The 19,667-nt window shown below is 44.9% G+C and overlaps 2 protein-coding genes across 2 annotated transcripts; one reads left to right on the top strand and one right to left on the bottom strand.

The window, feature by feature from the left end:
* Positions 1 to 268: 268 nt before the first annotated feature.
* enc3 (ectodermal-neural cortex 3) lies at positions 269 to 13,393 on the bottom strand. Its single transcript, XM_071543324.1, has 4 exons — positions 13,207 to 13,393; positions 10,805 to 11,839; positions 9,894 to 10,671; positions 269 to 1,988 (listed from the first exon to the last, which is right to left on the bottom strand). The coding sequence occupies exons 2-3, from the start codon at positions 11,825 to 11,827 to the stop codon at positions 9,925 to 9,927; spliced, it is 1,770 nt and encodes a 589-aa protein (XP_071399425.1). The 5' UTR covers positions 11,828 to 11,839; positions 13,207 to 13,393; the 3' UTR covers positions 269 to 1,988; positions 9,894 to 9,924.
* A 4,102-nt stretch (positions 13,394 to 17,495) lies between these two features.
* Positions 17,496 to 19,595, top strand: timm13 (translocase of inner mitochondrial membrane 13 homolog (yeast)). Its single transcript, XM_071543335.1, has 3 exons — positions 17,496 to 17,708; positions 17,922 to 17,990; positions 18,392 to 19,595. Exons 1-3 carry the CDS (start codon positions 17,589 to 17,591, stop codon positions 18,488 to 18,490), a joined length of 288 nt encoding a protein of 95 aa, XP_071399436.1. The 5' UTR covers positions 17,496 to 17,588; the 3' UTR covers positions 18,491 to 19,595.
* Positions 19,596 to 19,667: the final 72 nt, after the last annotated feature.

The following is a 19,667-nucleotide window of genomic DNA, read 5'->3' as shown; positions in this document are numbered from 1 at the left end:
ACCACAAATGGGGCATTATTATAAACGGGATGAACTGTTAATTTAACTTTGACGACTGAATCCTCAGCGCGCAGACAGAGAGGAGGAAACAGACGGGTGTTCCCGGTAAATACCAAAACCACTCCTAAGCTGAAATGTGTTTGGAAAGTATTCCAGGCACGTTAAGAGTACCTGTGTGATTATATGGCTGCCAAAGCTGTTTTAGTGGCACAGCTGCCGAATTCCAGTCATTCCCTGGAAAACAGAGGACAAACGGCGGAATACGTTTTTCAACCAGATGACATTTATTGACAAGTTACGACTCGTAGAATATGGACAGGATATCTTGACATGAAGTAACAGGTGGCGTTTCATTAATAGCTTAATATATCAGGACCTTGCTTTGATATATTGAAAACTGCAGACTTGCCTGAATCTATGCACACTGAGCAAATGATGACTGTTGAAAGAAAAATAACTCAATTACTTGCTACAAAAATGCTTTGATTATTCAAACTACCCAAGCTGGGCTAAGACAATGATACAAAATTAAGACCAATAAGATATTTCTTTGTACAAATTGTGCAAATCAAAGGCTTCTACAAATTAATTACAAAGCAAATATACAAAATATACACACAGAGGGCTTCTATTACAGATACTCAATACAGAGAGAAAAAATAATAACCTAGCTTATTTAACTAGCTTGGGCACACTTAGACTTTGTCATTTACATCCAGAATAATACTAAAGTGGGCTACTCAGGTTTTGGCAAAATGTATATTTTAGATTGGATCACTGTTATTTAAGTGTAATCTTAAAATTTCACTTGGCAAAACAATGGTGCAGGTATCCTAAAACATCTGAAATTTCTGTTCAATTTCTCGCAGAATGGTACATTCACAAAAACATTTCAGGCAGACGAGCTTTTGATGCCACTTTCGGAAGAGAAAAGACACAAGAGATTAGGCTTCTTTCAACAAATACAGGCCAATGTCCATCTATACAGAACAGAAACTACACATAACCCTGAGACACAAAAACACATAAAAACGACATGATTTGCAACAACATAATTTAAAATCACGGCTTGAAACAGAAATGTATCTTCTTCAATCATCATTGGTCACATTCTCTCTGCCGAGCGTGTGTTTTAAGTTGAGGAAGAAGATACAAATTTAGTTGACCAAAATTGAGGGAAGCCGGAGTCCAACGTCTAAAAATACACAGAGGAAGATTGTTTCTGTGCACAAAATCATACACTTCCCCAAACGTCCTCCCTCCCACTCCTATTCCAGGCATAGCGAAGGCCTTATTCAGTCTATCAGCAGTCCAAATAAATTACACCTGAGTAACAGCACAGCGCCCAGTGTCAGGAGAGGAGAGCGAACCGCAACAATGTACAGGTATAGAAGTCCTTACAGAGGCTAAAGACTCTTTAAATTCACAATGACTAAGATGTTACAGACGTTCTTGGGTGATGGAGTCAGTTGAGCAGTACCGGGGGCGATACAGTCAGTGCTTCTCCACAGCTCATAAGCCCCGGGGAGCAGAAAGAGAGAAGGGAGCAGGCAGCCATTTCCCTTTTTTCTTTTTTAAATACAGAGACCAGTCCCAAGGCTAGCTGGCAGGCCAAACATTCCTAATGCCCAGAGCACACATCTACGCTATGTGTCCGTTTCTGGGCTGCGAGTGTTAAGAGTGTTATATAGAGGCGGCTGTGAAGTCCCTGCAGTGTACATGGCAACTAGGGCAGCATGGGAAAGTTACACAAGAGCCCCCGGGTGGACAGATCAGGTGGGAAGAGGCCTCCGGTCTCTGGGCCTCCGTCTCCCCGAACCAGGCCTTTGGTCCTCCGCTGCGGAAGATATGCGATTCAGGCTGGATGGACCCGTGGCGGGAATACACCAACCCACTCCTCCTCCTCCTCCTCCTCCTCGTCTTCCTCTTCAGCATTCCACAGCCACCGAAGGGAGACACACGCCTGCATTCCAGACACCACCGCCGATCTGGGGAAAGAGAGAGAGGAGGGAATACAGGGAGGGTGACAGACAGACAGAGAGAGAGAGAGAGAGAGGGAGAGAGAGAGCATAAAGGAGTTAGGCATCTTAAGAACTCGGAGGAGCTGCTGTTTGAGGATCCTTCACCGCTCTGTGAAGGCCGACCACATGACCAGAGGGCAGCCTGGACATTCTCAGGGAACAGAGAGGAATGCAGAAGCTTCGGGTTCCTCCAGACTACAGATCAGCTTATCACCATGCCATATTACCATCAGGCTTACCCACATAGCGTTAATAATGCCTTAGGACGGGGCATTATTTAACCAAAGTCCTCCTGGCATGCGGGATTAGGCTGCTCTAGCCATTTATGTCACTGGGAAATAAATATCTGCGGGTGGCAGCGGAGAATACCCCTCGCTGTAAAAATAAGCTTCTCCGGCTCTCCAGTTTTCGAGGAGAGACAGAGGGGCGGATGCAAATACAGATACTCCCAAACCACCCACTCATTCTTTAATAATGCATGGCAGTACAAGGCTGTAGCCCATCCTATCATCCGATCTGGAGTTCCTGCATGTGTTGAGCAGCAGTTTCATTACAAACATTGTGGTGAATTCTTTAGGCTCCAGAGCTGGAGCCTCTCTCTCTCATCCCTGTCTTTCTCTGTGACCTCAAACAGATACTTTAGCATCTAATTTCCCTCCCCTGCTGTTACGATGGAATGCGCCAATGAGTTTCTTTTTGGGTGGGTAGGAGAGAAATGCGGACATGATGTTTTTCTGATCTGCATATTTCTGATGATAACTCAATTCTGCCAGGATGGATGAAGGATGCAGTGTGTGTGTGTGTGTCTGTCTGTATATGTGTGTGTGTGCTCTCTGTCCTAAAGCAGACAGACAGAGGCAACAGTTACAGGCAGTCTCTGCTGGGGGCTTGTTTGGATAGTCTAATGAGTTCTCATTACCATGGCTGCCAAGGCAGGCTGATACTACAGAAGCCTCCACTGATCCATAAGCATCCGCTACTGTTACGAACACACCGCCTGAAGCTCAATAGTAGGACTCAGTTAGAGCAGTGTACTACTACAACCACTTACAATGCGCAGTAGGGAGGCAACATGAGGTTACAAATAAGCTTCAGATTAAGCAGCAGTAGGAAAAGGCATTCTGCAAGGAAATTTAAACTCTTTGGGAAGAATGCTGTATTAGTATGTCAGGCATGTGAGGCTATGCAAACTATCTTGCAGGATGCCAGATTGCTGTGAAAGATATTTATGCATGGAATCTAAAAAAAAAAATGCAAATTAACTTGCTCATTTTCCCCATAGGATGCATGGCCTAAAGGCAGAAACCAACCATCTATGGTACAGTACATTTACTGCAAGACAACCTGAGCCTAGCCTTCCTGATCAAAGCCTAAGTAAAGCAGCAGTAGCAGCACACATCACATGCAACAGCAAGCCTGATGGAAGTTTCCATTGCTACTCTGCGTGTGCGTGTGTGTGTCGTTGCCTGCTCCTCTTAAGTTCTGCTGCTGTTTTAATCTCTCTCAAGTGCAGATGATGAAGAGCACACCCCTGCATCTTAAATACGCCGCCACTCTGCTCTGCTTCAACCACCACAATATCACTGTTTCACAAGAGTTGCAGCTTTATATTTAGTCGTCTGTCTCCCCATTTCAGCGGGAGTGGGTTTGCACATGTATGCAGAGCTGCGTTCACGTTGACGAGCCACCTGCATGGTCTCAACTCAGGGCAACAATGAGAAGAAGGCACATGTGTAAGAGTGTATACGATAAGGATCAAAAAGACCTTGCTGTTTTCTTTACTTTTTCAATGAGTAAATAGAGCATAGTTGATTGTGTCCTTTGTGTGTTTTGTGCATCATTGAATTGCTCTGACATAAACTGTCTAAAGGGGAACAAAAAAGTTCAAGTTGTATTGTATTCCATAGAGATACACATGCACACACAAAGGTTACATGTCAGTCATCGTCAGCACAACCATCCAACATCTTCCCCGTCTGACATTATCAAGCTTCAGCTCAGTCAGCCATTACACAACAAGGGTCCTACTGTCACCAGAAATGAGCTCCAGCCTGTCTCACCGTCCCTTCATTATTACCTGTCATGTCCAAGGTCAACTATACAGAACACTGAGCTGTATCAGCAACGTTGTTCACATAGAGATATAACACGTGTTATATCTATATGGTTGTTCACCTCCCACCCACATCTCAAACCACATTCATTGTATGGATACACACACACAGAGGCAGGGCTAGGTGCAGAAAAAATAGGAAAATACATGCAAACAAGATATACACTCATCCCCCGTTTGAAGATTCCTATTCAAACCTTTTTTAGACTGTGAACCAAATCCAAATTAAGCAAATAGGCTTTTACACATTTGGCTCTCTCTGCTGTCAGCAGGCTGTAAAATGGTTTGAATGAATGAATAATTCTCGCTCTAACCCTGCCAACAGGTATAGAGAGAGGAGCTGGTGGCAGTGTTAATAAGTTAGCTTTAGCCCGAAGGTACCCAGATGCCCCGTGTGTATCTGTCTATAGGGCTGGTCCACTACAATAACCAGAGGGAGGGAGCCCATGTGTCCTTCAGACGGCCAAACAGATGGGCTAGGCACATATGAAATGATTGGAGCTGGCATACTGAGGTTTAACTTGACTCTGTCTGTCTGTTCCCATCAGTTATCTTCCTCCTACACACGATGGGAACAATGCCAGATTGAGTTCTGCAATTATATTGGACCGAAAGAAAATAATTACCAAAATATATGCTTTTGTATAATGATTGAAGATGCCTCCAGCACAGTACAAACCAAAATATAGCCTAGCCATAATAGCGCTCACACACACACACACACACACACACACACACACACACACACACACGCACACACGCACGCACCTCAGGGCGAGGTCACATAAATCAAATCAATGACACCTGCATCACGACATTCATCCCCATTTCTTTTAGCTTTATCACACCTCTGACTGCATCTGGTCATCAGCATCTTCCAGAAACCCAATTACCCACAACGCACCACACCAAAGCTGAGTCCCCTTTCTTTATCTGTCCCTTGTGTCCAACAAAACCTGCGCCATGTTTACTAATGACCACCTAGAATTACACTGTATCGACCAGCGTATAAATCACAGTCACATCTCGGGCAGCCTTGTTAATTTACCTCATGAGTTTACATTAGTTCAGTCTAGGATTAATAGGAGTCTAGGAAGGGCCAGCAGCCTGGCAGAAGTATAATGAGCTGTGTCTTACCATCGTTGGCAACTGGCAAATCCTAGCAAAAACATTATTCTCCAGTGTTGGATTGCCACTAGTAGTGGAACAAAGAGCGCCTCTGTGACTGAGTACGAGCCACTCCAGCATCACTTCAGAGGGGTAAATATTACGTAATTCAGATTAATTACCAAGCAGACAGACCCTGTCCCATCCCAGCTGGCTTTCTGAAAAGGCCCCAGTAACTGTATGACAGCTCATCTCTTTTTAAGGAGGTAATCAAATTAGTCTGGGCGATTATTCAGCCATTTTAAGCATATTTCTCCCTTTTCCTTTTTGTAACTCTCAGCATGGAGAAAAGACCAATAAAAACTCCATTAGGTTTATGCAAATTTAAGCAGCCGTGCCGAGGGCCGTAATGTGGCAGATTGATTACTCGGGGGACCGGAGACGGAGTGTGTGTGCACGTGCTAACTCTGTGTGTATGTGTGTGTCTGGGTGGGGGGTGGGTGGGGGGGTTGCAGGCTGGGAGAAGGGAGGGAGACGGAGCGAAGGGGGATCGTTGTTGTACACAGATGCCACAATAAAAGGCTCATTCAGCTTGTGTTCCTGGTGGCCCTCACAGTTAGGCATTAATAAAACATTAGTATTGAGTGTGTGGGGCCTCTGCTCTCCTCCTCCCTGATCCCACAGTGACCTTTCCATTTTACAGCAGCTGTCTGGGGATGCAGGGAGCCAGGCGAGGACCCCCCCCCCCCGTGACCCCTGACCTCTCCAGGTGTACCCGATCACACAGAGCCGTGCCCACCTCATAAGGGCTTCAGTCGAAACCGTTAAAAAGGAGAATGCTTGTGTCTGTGATTTTTTGCGAGGGGAGAGGGGTGATGAGAAGGGAGGGGATGGAGGAGGGGGTGCTGAGAGAAGAAAGGCTATAAAGTAGATAGGGGGATAACAGCTAACAGTCATTTCTAGGGCCTTTATAGTTCAGTGGTTGAAAGGAGATAGAGGCTGTACTGAACTTTGTGCAGGGATCTCTAGTTACAGCCTGTCTGCCTGTAGTCTGGTACCAACAACTGAGCTGGAGGCTCTCCCCCCTCTAACACCAGATTACACCCTGCTGCTATCCTGCCCACATCTCCAAAACACACATTAATAAATACTCCAAGGACTGAAACACTAGCTGGCAACTGCAAGGAGTCTACAGGCAAAAGTGAAATAAAAAAGAGGGGGGAAAAGGGAAAGTAAAGCTGTGTAATTGGTTCTTTATAGAGGTTTCGTATTTAGTCTATTGGAGAATCTTAAAAAAGTCATTTCTTTCGCCCATCTGGACCATAACAAAAACAAACCATAATACTTTCACATTTACAAATACTTTTCCACCAACAGTGGGTTCTGGGCTGGCCTGGAGTCTGTGGTTAGTCACATCTGGGGGGGAATGCAGAGAGCTAGAGGCTAGGTGGTGACAAAGAGACCAGAAAAGGATGGTAATCCCACACAGGCCAACCGAACTGCCAGGACAACTGAAATGCCTCAACCGCAAGGCAGCATTAACAAATCTTCACTAATGGGGATCCAGGCCACACCTTCATTCCTCCCAAATTAGAGTAAGGATGGCTGGCTTTTTAAAGGACAGGCAATGCCAGCAATGCGACGCCTGTGTGTGTGTGTGAGAGAGAGACAGAGTGTGTGTGAGAGAGAGAGAGAGAGAGAGAGAGAGAGAGAGAGAGAGAGAGAGAGAGGGAGAGAGAGTGCACATAAGTAGTATGAGTGGAAAACAAGAGTGGTTTCACAACTGCGTAAAAACTCACAACAACACTAGTGAATGCTAAAGCAGCTGACTGACTCTGGCGGTTTTCGGCCTCTCGTAAACATGAAAGAAACACACACACACACACACACACACACACACACACACAGACACAGACACACACACACAAACACACTTATTTCTCTCTCTGACCCCAGTTGAAAGTTGACAGCCTCGGGAGCAAAGTGTATTTTTAGGCAGGCGTTAGTCTCGGCTGCCAAACAGCGCAAAATATAGCTTAGCTTCTCCTGGTCTTACTCACTCACCACTTCATCTCCTTGTCTCCATCTGTGCATGCGTGTGTGTGTGTGTGTGTGTGTCTGTGCCTTGCTCTATCTTTCCCCGAATTCCCTCCTTATCCCCCTTTTTTTTTTTGCTACTCCTCTCCTCTCAAGCCCCCTTGTCACGGGTGAGAGAGAGACAAGCATCTTGGTGCTGTGGCGTCAGGGTAAGATGCCTGCTTAACAAGCAAGGCTTCTGGAAATATGAGCTTTTTCCATCTCAGCTGTAATTAAACATAAAGAGAGTCAGCAGCAGGATGGTAGCTACCGTAACTGCAAGAGCTCATAAGGATTTGGTGCCTTGATCTTTCATAGCCAGTCTGTCTGTCTCCGTCCCGGCCCGTAGCCCAAGCCCAAAAAAACCTATCCCAGCATGAAGGCAGCGGTCCGTGTCGGTAGTGCCGTACTGGTAACCCGTCAGCTCCATCACATCCAGCTGTTTACTGCAGACACAAGTCATACATAAGCCCTGTGCTTCTCACTTGCTTCCACTCGCTCAGCTTCACTTTCAAGCTCTTGGCAGCACACAAAGCAGCAAAATCACTTTCCTGTTTTCCTCCGATAGAAAAAAAAAGCCAGTTGTTCTACAGAGTAGCAGGGAGTGATTTATCCAAACGTCAGTCATACGAACTGACCAATCTACCAAACTGACCAGCGTAAAGAACAAAATATGGAGTAATATTGAAAGATTTCCTATTAATTCTGTGAAATTGTTGGAATTTCTTTCTTGATAAAATAAATGACAAGCCTTTTAACTGTAATTTCAACTATTGAAGGGGCACTGGAATACCTGGATACCATGGGTTTTTCCTATTTTGATCAAGAATTGTCCTGGTATTTACTGTATTTCAATCATCCAAACATTTCATTAGTTCATTTGACCTCCATTCCAGAGGGGTTAGGAGCAGCACGGTTCACATTCATGTCGATCTCAGACCAACCTTGTTTAAAACAGTAGGTTCCCCTTTGCTCCAGTCTAGTTTCAGAATTGGTATTTGTTTTCTTAGCTGATTGACTGGAGATTTAAAGGGGCTGCACTTTCAACCAGTGAACCTGTAGCACAGCACAAAAACAAACATGAGGACAGATTGTGCTTTATGAAAGCACAGTGAATCTATTCAGATGCTCCTTCTTTGTTTCCTTTGGCAGGATGTTTTGACTTTAAAACGTCATTACTCTAATAAAGATGAAAACCAAAAACAAAAGATGTGATGAAAGAAGAGCATGACGATTGAGCTCTAAAAATGTAAATTCAGTAACTAGTGTGCCAAATAACTGCTTTCCATCGATTGCATCAGTGCCAAAACGAGAGCACAGGACAGGCCTGGAGTCATGAAACCAAAACCAGCTCTACCACCACAGGGTACACGTCAAAACAACCTGCAAAATATCACTGCGTTTCCTTTCCTCATTCCATCCACCAACCCCCCCACCCCTCCTTCTGCACCCTGTGTGAAAGCTAATACACCTCAGGAAACATGTATCATCTCTTATCTGAGCGAAAAGGACATGAATCTGTGAAAACAGCCACCTGTCGTTTCTTCAGGCAGATTCTCCCTTAGGCCGACCGATTTTTCACTGATATGGTCTGTTACAGTTCAGTCAATCATATTCACATACCCTTGAAATGGATCCTTCCTTCATTCCTCCATTCCTTCCTGAATTCCTGATGTGATTACTGATCTGACTTTATTACTCTGAGTAGCACAGAAGATATAGCATAGCCGATCCAGAAAAAAAGATGTACACTCTTGGTTTTAATAAAAGTGTCCACCAAATGAGATCAAGGGCTTGGAGCCAGAAGGGCATGACTTGCATTTTGGGTGAAAATGAGATCTATGTATCAAGTAAAAGCTCTTGAGGAAATCTATATAGTAGTGTAAGTACCTTTGATTGTGTATTTATGTGATAACACTATCATTATAAAAACTATTTGCAACAGGTGGTCCACTTTGTTTTTGTTTTGGCTCTCCTTTAAAGTTCCTACTTACGCCCCTCTGGCTCCAAGCCCTCTATATGTTAAATGCCATGTGTCACATCACCTCTTATACCTTGCAAAAGAAAGATACATTTTTCAGTACTGACTCATCGTAGCCAGTCAGTTAGCACCCAGGTCCGGCCCTGCAGCACCCTGCCCACTTGCCTGCCTGGCCTTACAAGCACAGACCTGAGTCCTGCCTGTCCGCCTCGCTCCTGTCAGTGACAGAGGTCTGGTGTTGCAGCCCTCGGTCTGTAATTACCAGCCCCGCTGACATTCCTCCTGCTCTCTAAACCAAGACTCCACCATGTTTATCCAACACCCAGCCGTCACGGCAGCTAGATAATGTGTAACTGTAACCACTAGCAACCCTGACAACAGTTAGGGGATTTAAACTGGCCTTGACCAGATGTAACTGACATTCACCTGGGTCATGCTCAGTGAAGAGTAACTAAGTGACTTGTTTTTAACTAATTAAAATAAAGATTTATTTTTCTTTGAAGTCTGAGCCCATATTTATCTGAGATATAAACATATCAGAAATCACTGATAAACTGAGAGTTTATGTCAGTTTAAGGAAAATGAAATTACTCACCATAGAAACCTCCATGAGTGAGTACATCTCTCTAGGCTGAGAGGTACTTCCATGTGCTGACGAAGGCGGTGGGGATGAGCGAGTAGGGCACACTGGTCACACTGTCCCAGGAGTCGGACGAAGGGTCGTAACAGTCCAGCGTCTTACACCTATGCGCCCCAGAGTAACCCCCGACCACATAGAGTCTGTTTCCCGATGCCACCGCGTGGCAGCTGATCCGTTTGGCCGTCACGTCGCCAAACTTGGACCACTGGTACGTCTCGCTGTTGAACCGGTATGCAGAGCTGGCCGAGAACTCCGTGTCACCGCCGATCACGACCACGTGGTTGCCGACCACCGCCGCGGCCGTGTAGCGCCACAGCTGCGGGCAGGCGGCCGGTACCGTCCACCGGTTCTGGCACGGGTCGAAGCACTGGACCTTGGGGAATTTGTCTCTGTTGACGCTGGTGCCCCCGAAGGCAAAGAGTTTGTTCTTGGCGCCGACCACAGCGGCGTTGCTCACGCCTTCTCTGAGCGGAGCCACCAACGTCCATTTATTGGTCTGAGGGTCGTACTGTTCCACCTGTTTGAGAGACACAGACGGAGATGCGGGGAAGGAGCCCGCTAGAGAAGTGTGTCCTCCCACAACGTACAGTATGTGGTCGAGCTCTGCTGAGCCGTGTCCGAATCTGGCGACCAACATAGGTGCGGCTTTGGACCACTCGTCGTGTAGCGTGTCGTAGACCCAGACATCTTTTGAGGCCCCGTTCTCAGACCCGCGCCCTCCGGTTACGTAGACCTGAAGGAAAGAAGAACCCTCATTATGAATATTTTAAGACCCTGTATCACTGCTTTGCATGCTTTACATTCACATATGTGATAAAATGTAATAAAAAACATTGCACACAACCATAAGCACATCAGACACATACCTTACAACCAATGGCACAGGCGCTGCATTCTTTCCTGGGGCTGGGGATGTCTGTTTTGGGCGTGATCTCCTTGGTCTTGTTGTCGATCATGTAGACTTTATCGCACATGAAAGTCTGTCCTCCCAGCAGCAGCAGGGCCTGGCTGACCTTTCTGGGCCGGGCGCAGAACCCCGTTACAATACCGTCGTTCTGGAGGATCCTCATCTTGCATCGCACGGCGTCTTCTACGATCTCCCGGCCGACCTTGTGGCCCATCACCAGCTCCTCCGAAGCAACGTTCTTCAGCAGGTACGTCTCGGGGAGCAGCGCCAGGCGGACGCAGCGCAGCAGCTCAGGCAGTTCGCTGTGCCTCCGCTCCATGTCGGCCTTGACCCAGTCGATGACGGCCTCGTACACCAGGCTCTCGTCCTCCACCTCCAGTTCCTCGCTGAAGATCAGCTCCTGGACTTTGTCTCGGGGCAGGCTGAGGAAGTCCTCCGTCCTGTAGAGGGTAGCAAAGTTCGCCAGGCACATTCTCCACGACAGCTCGTACAGTCTCTGGCACTGGTGGGCGTCCGACAGCAGCATCATCCCCAGACAGTTGGACTGGTGGAGGTTCTTCTCTAGAAACTCCGCCGCCGCGTCCCTGATGTCGTGGAACTGGAGCATGTCGCCTGCTTCTAGGAGCGACTCTGCATTTTCCTCGTTGATGATGACTCGGGCCGAGTAGGCGTAGTCGAGCAAGAGCTCCAGCACCTCCGGGTGGAGCGAGTCGTGGAAATTGACGTCGGTGTCGCGACTCTCCCTGAGCCCGCCGCCGAACATGGCCTCAAAATACCGGCTGCAGGAGGCCAGGACGGCCCGGTGGCAGGGGAACGCCCGGTTACCGGCCTTCAGAACGACATCAGTGAAGACTCTCCGTTTGCGCAGCAGGTTGAGCTGGGTCAACAGGCTGTCGGCGTGGGACGTCTTGTGGAACAGCTGGATGTTCATGGAGCCGGAACTGGACCGAGACTTTCTGTTTTCGTGGTTACTGACAGACATCCTGACTTGGACCTGTGAGAGGGAAATGGAGGACAAAAACATTATCAGTGGAAGGAGCCACTGTATTATATCAGTTTATTTGAATTGTTTATTATGGTTTTGACATCACTCCAAGAGGAAGAGATTGTAAAAATGTGTCACACACCCTGCCTTTGATGTGAACACTAGCAGACTACTGCAATCACTCTTCTCCCTTTGATTAAACCGAACACAGCTAACAAACAGCTGATGAATAAGCGAAATAAAAAGCCATTCAACAATAAATTAGTCATCACATATCATATGCTGGATGACTTCGGAAATGAACTTTAGACTTTTGCGGAGATGAAAGGAGATCAGATAAGGAGCAGAACAGGATTGCATGTGTACACTGTGTGCCAAAGGGTTTATCACCACAAAACCATATATCTATTTCATTCGATTCTTGACCTCACCAGTGGCTACAAAAGAACATTATCATCTGACTCTTAATGTAGCCTTCTAATTAATAACAAGCAAGTGAGAGAGCACCTGGGTGTGTTGCCCTACATCATTTCTTTCCACCCCTATCACCATTTCAGGCCTGTGAGTCACACGTTGCAAGCCAATAAATTCCTGCCAGCCTGTTCTGTTCCCTTGCTGGCTCACATACAAGATGGTGCCAAAGGCAAAGCTTTCAAGCCCACATAAGATCTGACACCTCTGAGCAGCTCCTTGAGGACAAAATTATGTAAGGACTGTGCAACAGATGAAAAATGTATCATTCTTTTGATCATGTTATGGTGGATTTAGACAAGCTTGCAACCACTGCCTAAACTGAGATAATACTCTGGGATATAAATGCCCTGCCTGCCACTGAATATAAGATAAAATGAACTTGAGGAGATATTTTATTCCATTTATAATAAAAAATAATTAAGTTATAACAAATTATTACTATTAAAAACCCTTCAACCTCATTCTGACAATTACCACTTTGTAATAATCATGGCATAGCACAGATTTTCTTCTTGAGGGTTAAATCGAGACTGTGAACAACCAACTAAAGTTCCATTGTTTCACTCCGGATAAATTCATGTCTGCTATTCAATCCGACAGAAAGAGGAACCGTGGACTTCCGTGGAGGGATCTGAACCCAACACGGCGTGAAATCCAATTCGTTTTGAGCAGTAAATGTAAAACCACGGTCAGCACTTCAGCATGCGCTCAACTTTCCTCCCAAGTTAGCAGCCTGCACACACTCACGCTGCTGCTACTATCGCCAGCTGGAGCAGAACATCAAAGGATCGGATGTTACAAACTGTAACTAAAGTAATTACACCTCGGAAGTCGGGGAAACGTCAAACAAGCACGTATCTTTGGGTGATCGATAGCTCGCGAGGATTAGTAATAATCCTTACCTAAATCTTCTCTCTTCTCGGAGCGAAGCGGATCCGGAGCCTTTATCCTGCAACTTGTTCAGCCGTTGATTTTTTTTTGTTGCCGTTGCTCAATTTATACAAAACTGCTTTCCGATTTTAAATCAATATGGTGTCCTAAAATGCTTGAATGTTGATGGCCCATTGGTCTTGGTCGCCCGGTTGAAGATTTCACGCACAAAACGATTTAAAAAGTTTTGGAGCTGAAGCCTCTGTCCGGAAGACACGCAGCCTGCAGACGAGCAGTGAGCTTTGCACAGAGAAAGAGCAAAGGCACTGGTAGTGTTGAGGCTGGCTCCTCCCACTCAGCTGCCACACAGGCTATTGTCCAATGGGCTCAGGTTCCCATCCCTTGAACTGGCCTGAACATCAGCAGCAAATAACCACATTCATTTCTCAGTTCAATATAATATACTTTTTTTTTTTTATCCAGTCTGGGGGTCGGAGAGTCCATCATTCAACGGGAGGACTCAGGTTCAAGCAGAGCTGGGAAGGTTACTTAAGAAATGCATTTTACTGGTTACTGGTTACCTAATCAAGACTGTAATCAGTAATCCAAGGGGTTACACAAACTCAGCAATGTATATTCTGTTTGTTTCCAGATTAGTTTGTCATATTTGAGAGATAAAAGTTACTATACAGATTGGAAAAAGTGAAAAAAAAAGTTTATTTATTTCAGGTTTGCATGCAAAAACAATGTCCTGTGTGCCACATTAACACGTGCCACTATTTAAATGCCCTGAGTTTTAGGCATTCAAATAATCCCAGAAGTAATCCTCTAATTATTCACAAGTATCTGTAATCAGAAAACATTTTTTTTTAGCTAACGTGAGAGAATACAGTTAATTTTTCTTGTTTAGAATATATAACAACTATTACACGTTTATAGGTTACAAGTATTCCGTCACAACCCAACCCAACCCAAGCCTTGTTCAAGCCTCCATGTTGGCAAGCAGCCGCCCTGCTGAAGTGAGCAAGACACTGAATCCCTACCAGCTCCAGTCTCCTCTGAAGCTGACCGTGTTTATGTACCTGTGGAAGTGAGCAAGCAAAAAGACTTTCCTTACGGGGATCGATAAAGTATGACACATCTGATCAGAAGCTAACCTATAGACAATCTAATACTGATAATATAATGGTCAGTTGAGGAGCACTGAATGCCATATTAACTCAATAATCAGCACCAGGCACAGCGTTACCCGGGTCTGTGTGCAGGCTCCACACAACCTAACAGTCTTAATGATCATATGGCAGGTTAAAGTCCCTCTGAGGACCGTGGGGTATTTTCTCCAGCTGAATTCTTTGCATTTTCTGAAGGATTTGAGCAATCATGAGGTTTGCAGAAATTAATCAAGAATGTCTCTCACTTCAGACCGGCCTATCAGAATCAGAATCTGCACATACAAGGAATTTCAACTTGGTGGGCTTCTCACGTAGGTCACATTAAATATGATACACAAAACACAAAAAATATAAAAAGCAGTGTAAAATTTTAAAAGTAGAAATATAGGCAATAGGTCTCTCTCTCTCTCTCTGTCTGTGTGTGTGTGTTTAGGAGTAGTACATCAAAATAAAGTAGTATTGAAGTACAAGTAATATAGAGAGTGTAAATAGAATATAAAAAAATACAGTAGAAATGCAGCAAATAGTATGTACAGTATGCATGTGGTTCTGTGTTGGAACCCGACTGACTGCACTGACAGGAAGCTATGTAACTTATAGAATAAAAACAGAACAGAACAGAGCGTTTCCAACACTGCAATGAAAAAAAAAACCTTATCCTACTTTGCATGATAGGTATAGTCAGGAGAAGAAAAAATACTAAGATGTATGTCAAACAATAGAATGGAGATATATTGTTCAAACCTATTGAAATACCAGAGATCCACTTGAAAGATCAAGAAGAATGAAACAGGGGTATTTTCATATTTGGGGTCTCAGACTTTTTCCAACAATAGAGGAGGCTCTGGGGCGTTTTGGGTGAGGGGTGGGGGGTGGGGGGGTCGACTGCTCAGTCCCAACACTGACTGACTGGGAGAGACTGGCCGCCCACCCACCCCATTGATCTTCAAAGCAGCGTGGGACCCGGGTTCAACACCACCGTCATCAACACCACAAGCACCACTATACCAGCTGGCCAGGGTCGATGCCACACTGCTCAGGTTTCCCCTCTCTCTCTCTCTCTCTACATCTCTCTGTCCCTCTGGCTCTCTCTCTCTCCATCTCTTTCCATCTCTCCGTCTCTCTCTCGCCCTCTTACTGTCACTCAACAGCTGCTTTTGAAGATTAAAACCCGCTGCTCTGTTTCTCCGCTGTCTGATCTTGTGTGTGTATGTTTTAGAGAGAAACAGAGACTTATTGAGCCAGTCAGCTTTCCTTTTATCTATTATTCCTCATTGTTTCCTTACATGAGATTTGTATTCTTGTTCTGCTCATATCTCCAGCTACCAAATGTCTTGTCTTACTGTCCCGAAGTAAACACTAAGTCAAACCTCACAGTTTGACACTCATAAACACACTCATGGGCAAGTCACGTTCTCACAGCCATTGTTGCCAGCGCTTGTTGAAGCCTCATGTAGCTCTCTGAGCCAAATGCTTTCATACACACAAGTGTGCCAAAGGGAGATTAAGAATTTAAGCAGATTAGTTTAATGAACTCATGATTGTAATCTAGGGTTAATTCATTTTGCTGCACTTTAACCCCCACCCCCCCTCCCCCATTCATCCCCGTGGCTTGAGGCCAAACTGGTCTGTGGACATATGTGCATGTGTTTGCATGTGTGTGTGTGTGTGTGTGTGTGTGCATTGTGTAACTGGTCATTAATTACTCTTAGGCAGGCACGCCATCAATCAGACCCCCCGCAATTCTTCCTCAGTCCTCCCAGCATTGCAACAAGACGCTCAAAGGGTGTCAGTTTAGATGACAGTAACCGTCACTCCATTGTTGGCTGTTGGCCTACTGTACCACGTATTCATGCACTCATGGCAGGTGGTCGTCTCGGTGAGGTCATCCTGTCTGAAACATAAGGAGAGGGGTCCTCAGAGGGGTCGTCCTCATGTCTGGGCCTCTACACCAAAACAATGCAGAGTTATAATGACTGTCTATTTATATATGCAGCCAACTCATGGTCTCAAAGCTCATTTTAGTTTGGTGTGTAATTCTTATGTACCCATACACCCAGGCAAGTTGACTACGAAATCGTTCTCATTTACAGTAACTGCCTGGGAGTGACTGACCGAACAACAAGGCAGTGGTAAGAGTGGTTTATGGAATGGGTAAAGGGGAATATAGCTCATCCCAATCAAAATCATACACTGTTAAAGGTTCCATATTATTCTGTTTTCATGGTTTTGCTTTCAAATACAAATGTTCCTCATGATGTTTTGCAAATAAATGTAATTTAATGAAAAGCTATTTATTAAATGAATTTGAAGTCCCCATAGTCACAATACTGGACCCTGATTGGCTGACAGTACCAGCTCCTACAATTCAAATGAGGTAAACCAATGAGGAGGGAAGGGAGGTTATCGATTCAAATGCTGTAAGCTTTTCTCTTTGGAAAGATTGTAATAATTATTAAGGAGCCGGTCAAGGCCAAGTCCAGTTGTAATGTGTCAACTGGAGTCAGACCAAAACTGCCTGTTTAAAAAGGATGGAGCAATAACCATCAATATAACCACTAAAACAAAATCTAATTTTGACAAGGTCAACATAAAACATGATTGATCAAATGTATAGAAAAAGAGGAAAATGTTATTGTTATAACTGGGACCCCTTAAGTAGGCCTAGTTCAAAGTCAAAAGTGAAATAAAAACATCTCCTCCTATAATCCAAATCTCCTAGAGTAGAGTGAAGTTATATATTGGAGTATAACGCCACCGCGTGGCAAGCAAGTGTCTGTGTGTGTGTGTGTGTGTGTGTGTGTGTGTGTGTGTGTGTGTGTGGTGTTGACAGGCCGTCGGTGTCTCTGAAGTATTACAAAATATGGGGCTTACGCAGGCAGATGCATCATGCAATAAAAACATTTGCCCTTCCAGCGGCGCTATATTATCACACTCGGCAAAGCTCACTGACCAAAAACTCATTTTTTTCAGGTTAACAACTTCAACAAACTCAGATTTTTTTTTAAACAGCAGTATACATAAAAGTCAAGTGAACAAAGTTGACAGCTATACAGTAATAGTGAATAGCACATATAACACAAAAACTACATTTCCCATGAGTCGTCCATACGGAAATGACGTATCGAGTTTTCCGCCGCTCTCAAGGGCAACTAACGTTAGCTAACTTAGCAGTGGTTCTCCGCACGTGCAGCTACAGAAGATTAACAAATCTTAAGTTTTCGGTATCGACCCAGGTAGAAATGGACGGGTTCGGTTCAGACTTCTCAGCTGGAGGGGCAGGCGGTAAAATGGACACCGGAACGATCATGGAGCAAGTCAAGGTCCAGATTGCGGTAGCTAACGCACAGGAGCTCTTGCAGGTAAATCATTGGATAAAGTTGGCTAGCTGCTAGCTAACCTTTACGGTGTAACGTTATCAATTCTGTGAAAGTTTACATCATAAATGCGCTTTGAGTCTTGTTAGCCTCATGCTTGTTTGCTTGCTAATGTTGCCTTCATCTGCATCGTCCAGAAATGTCATTTGACGTCGTTTACTAGTGAACTAATCACCTCTCCATGGTATCATGTTACAGAGAATGACAGACAAATGCTTCAAGAAGTGCATAGGTAAACCAGGAAGCACGCTGGACAACTCTGAGCAGGTATGCTGGGCCATCAGATGAGCAATTTGACCCTTTCAAATGCAATAGATCAGTGTTTCCCAAGCCTGGCTGTCCTCAAGCACCCCCTGTCCAGTTGGACTCTTGTACACCTGATCCAGTGAAGGGCCACATACTTTAATGCTAGCCCTGTTCAAGTAGATCTGTTTCTACTCCTCAACCAATCAGCATTAAGCCCTTAATTGGTTCAGAGCAAAGATGAAAACATAAACTTGCAGGACAGGGCACTTGAGGACTGGGTTGGGAAACACTGTAATAGTGACCCCCACTGTTTCTCAATCCGGATTAACCACTCATAACCACGTCTTTCATATATTACTTTAAGTTATATGACTGAATTCTATGCCTTATGTGTGTTTTTTTTTTTTTTTTTGTCACTGCAGAAATGTATTGCCATGTGTATGGACCGGTATATGGACGCCTGGAACACTGTGTCCCGAGCCTACAACTCCAGGCTACAGAGGGAAAGAGCTCGCATATGAACATCCTTCCCTCCACCCTTCCCCTCCTCAGGCTACTGCACCTCGACTTACATGAGGAAGAGCGCAGCGCACCGGCCGAGGCTGTGAGCTGGGCATGGGTGTGTGACGGCAGCCGCACATCGTCTACTTCTCTGTGGTAATAATACCTCACAGACAGGCGGGCAGAGCCTGTGCATTCTAGCCATAACAATATATCTGTGGACATTTTCATTTCACACTGAGGAACAGTTCAACAATTAAGTTTGACTATTATTATTATAAGATTATGTTTTTATATGATAAATGATTTACCAGATGGTTAACAGCTAAGCATGTATTGTTAAATGCTGCAATAGTGACTAACTCCCCTGCAGCACCACAGCCTTTGTTGTTGCAGTATTTCAACTGGCATGTGTTTACTACAGTGTGGCTACAATAGAAAAAGAAATACATGAGTATCTTGAGTTCCAGAGGCGGTATAATTGGGACACATAATACAGATTTCCTTAAAGACTAGGGTTAATAGGGCCCAAGTGTCCAATTCTCTACAACTGCTCCCTAAAACACTGTGTCAGCATGGTGCCCATTCTTTTGTCACAGTGTGTGTGTTGAGACAGACAAAGTGTGTGTGTGAGTGTCTAAAAATACTAGAAGAACCACAGCTGAACCCCCACAGGGGCAATGCAGGCTTTCATTAGCATGCTATTACTCTACAGACCTACTTTTCAATCACCAGGAAGAATTGAGGAACAACTTTGTGTTTTCATAACCGTGAACTTGACATTCAAAAGCCTCCAAACAGTCCTATATCGGAGTACGCCTTGAGAACAAAACTGTTTTGTCTGACCTGTTTTCTAGTTGTCACTCTATCTGCCGCCCTCCACAGTAGTGGGCTTGTTTGAACAGGGTCTGCCTTGCTGCAGACAGGGTACTGAACCCTTCTCAGCTTTGTGTGCACGGTTTGTCAGATGTCTGGGAACCGAAATCCCTCTTTCATCCCGTTGACTTTGTGTAGAGAAGTAAGAGCCAAAAAAAGCCAGTGAACATTATTTGCTGTGTGTTTGGAGGTGTGCTTGTGACCAAATGGAATGGTTTTAATGAGAAATCAATAAATCCTGTCAATCAAGTCTCTTGTTGCTGGTTTTGTATCAGTGTTTCTTCTCAAAAAGACTGCAAATATATCAACAAGGCAACCTGT

This window comes from Centroberyx affinis, unplaced genomic scaffold, assembly GCF_046629955.1.
Source record: "Centroberyx affinis isolate AG114_WGS23_722 - 3 ecotype Tasmania unplaced genomic scaffold, CSIRO-AGI_Caff_v1 ptg004288l_1, whole genome shotgun sequence".
NCBI classification, from domain to species: Eukaryota; Metazoa; Chordata; class Actinopteri; order Beryciformes; family Berycidae; genus Centroberyx; species Centroberyx affinis.
Note: the sequence above shows the minus strand (reverse complement) of the source record. Positions and strands in the feature narration are given on the sequence as shown.

Coding starts and splice junctions, on each gene's coding strand:
- enc3 (XM_071543324.1), bottom strand. CDS start 11,827: ATGTCTGTCAGTAACCACGAAAACAGAAAGTCTCGGTCCAGTTCCGGC. Junction 10,672..10,804: donor CCTGTGCCATTGGTTGTAAG/GTATGTGTCTGA, acceptor TCTTTCCTTCAG/GTCTACGTAACCGGAGGGCG.
- timm13 (XM_071543335.1), top strand. CDS start 17,589: ATGGACGGGTTCGGTTCAGACTTCTCAGCTGGAGGGGCAGGCGGTAAA. Junction 17,709..17,921: donor ACGCACAGGAGCTCTTGCAG/GTAAATCATTGG, acceptor ATCATGTTACAG/AGAATGACAGACAAATGCTT. Junction 17,991..18,391: donor CGCTGGACAACTCTGAGCAG/GTATGCTGGGCC, acceptor TTGTCACTGCAG/AAATGTATTGCCATGTGTAT.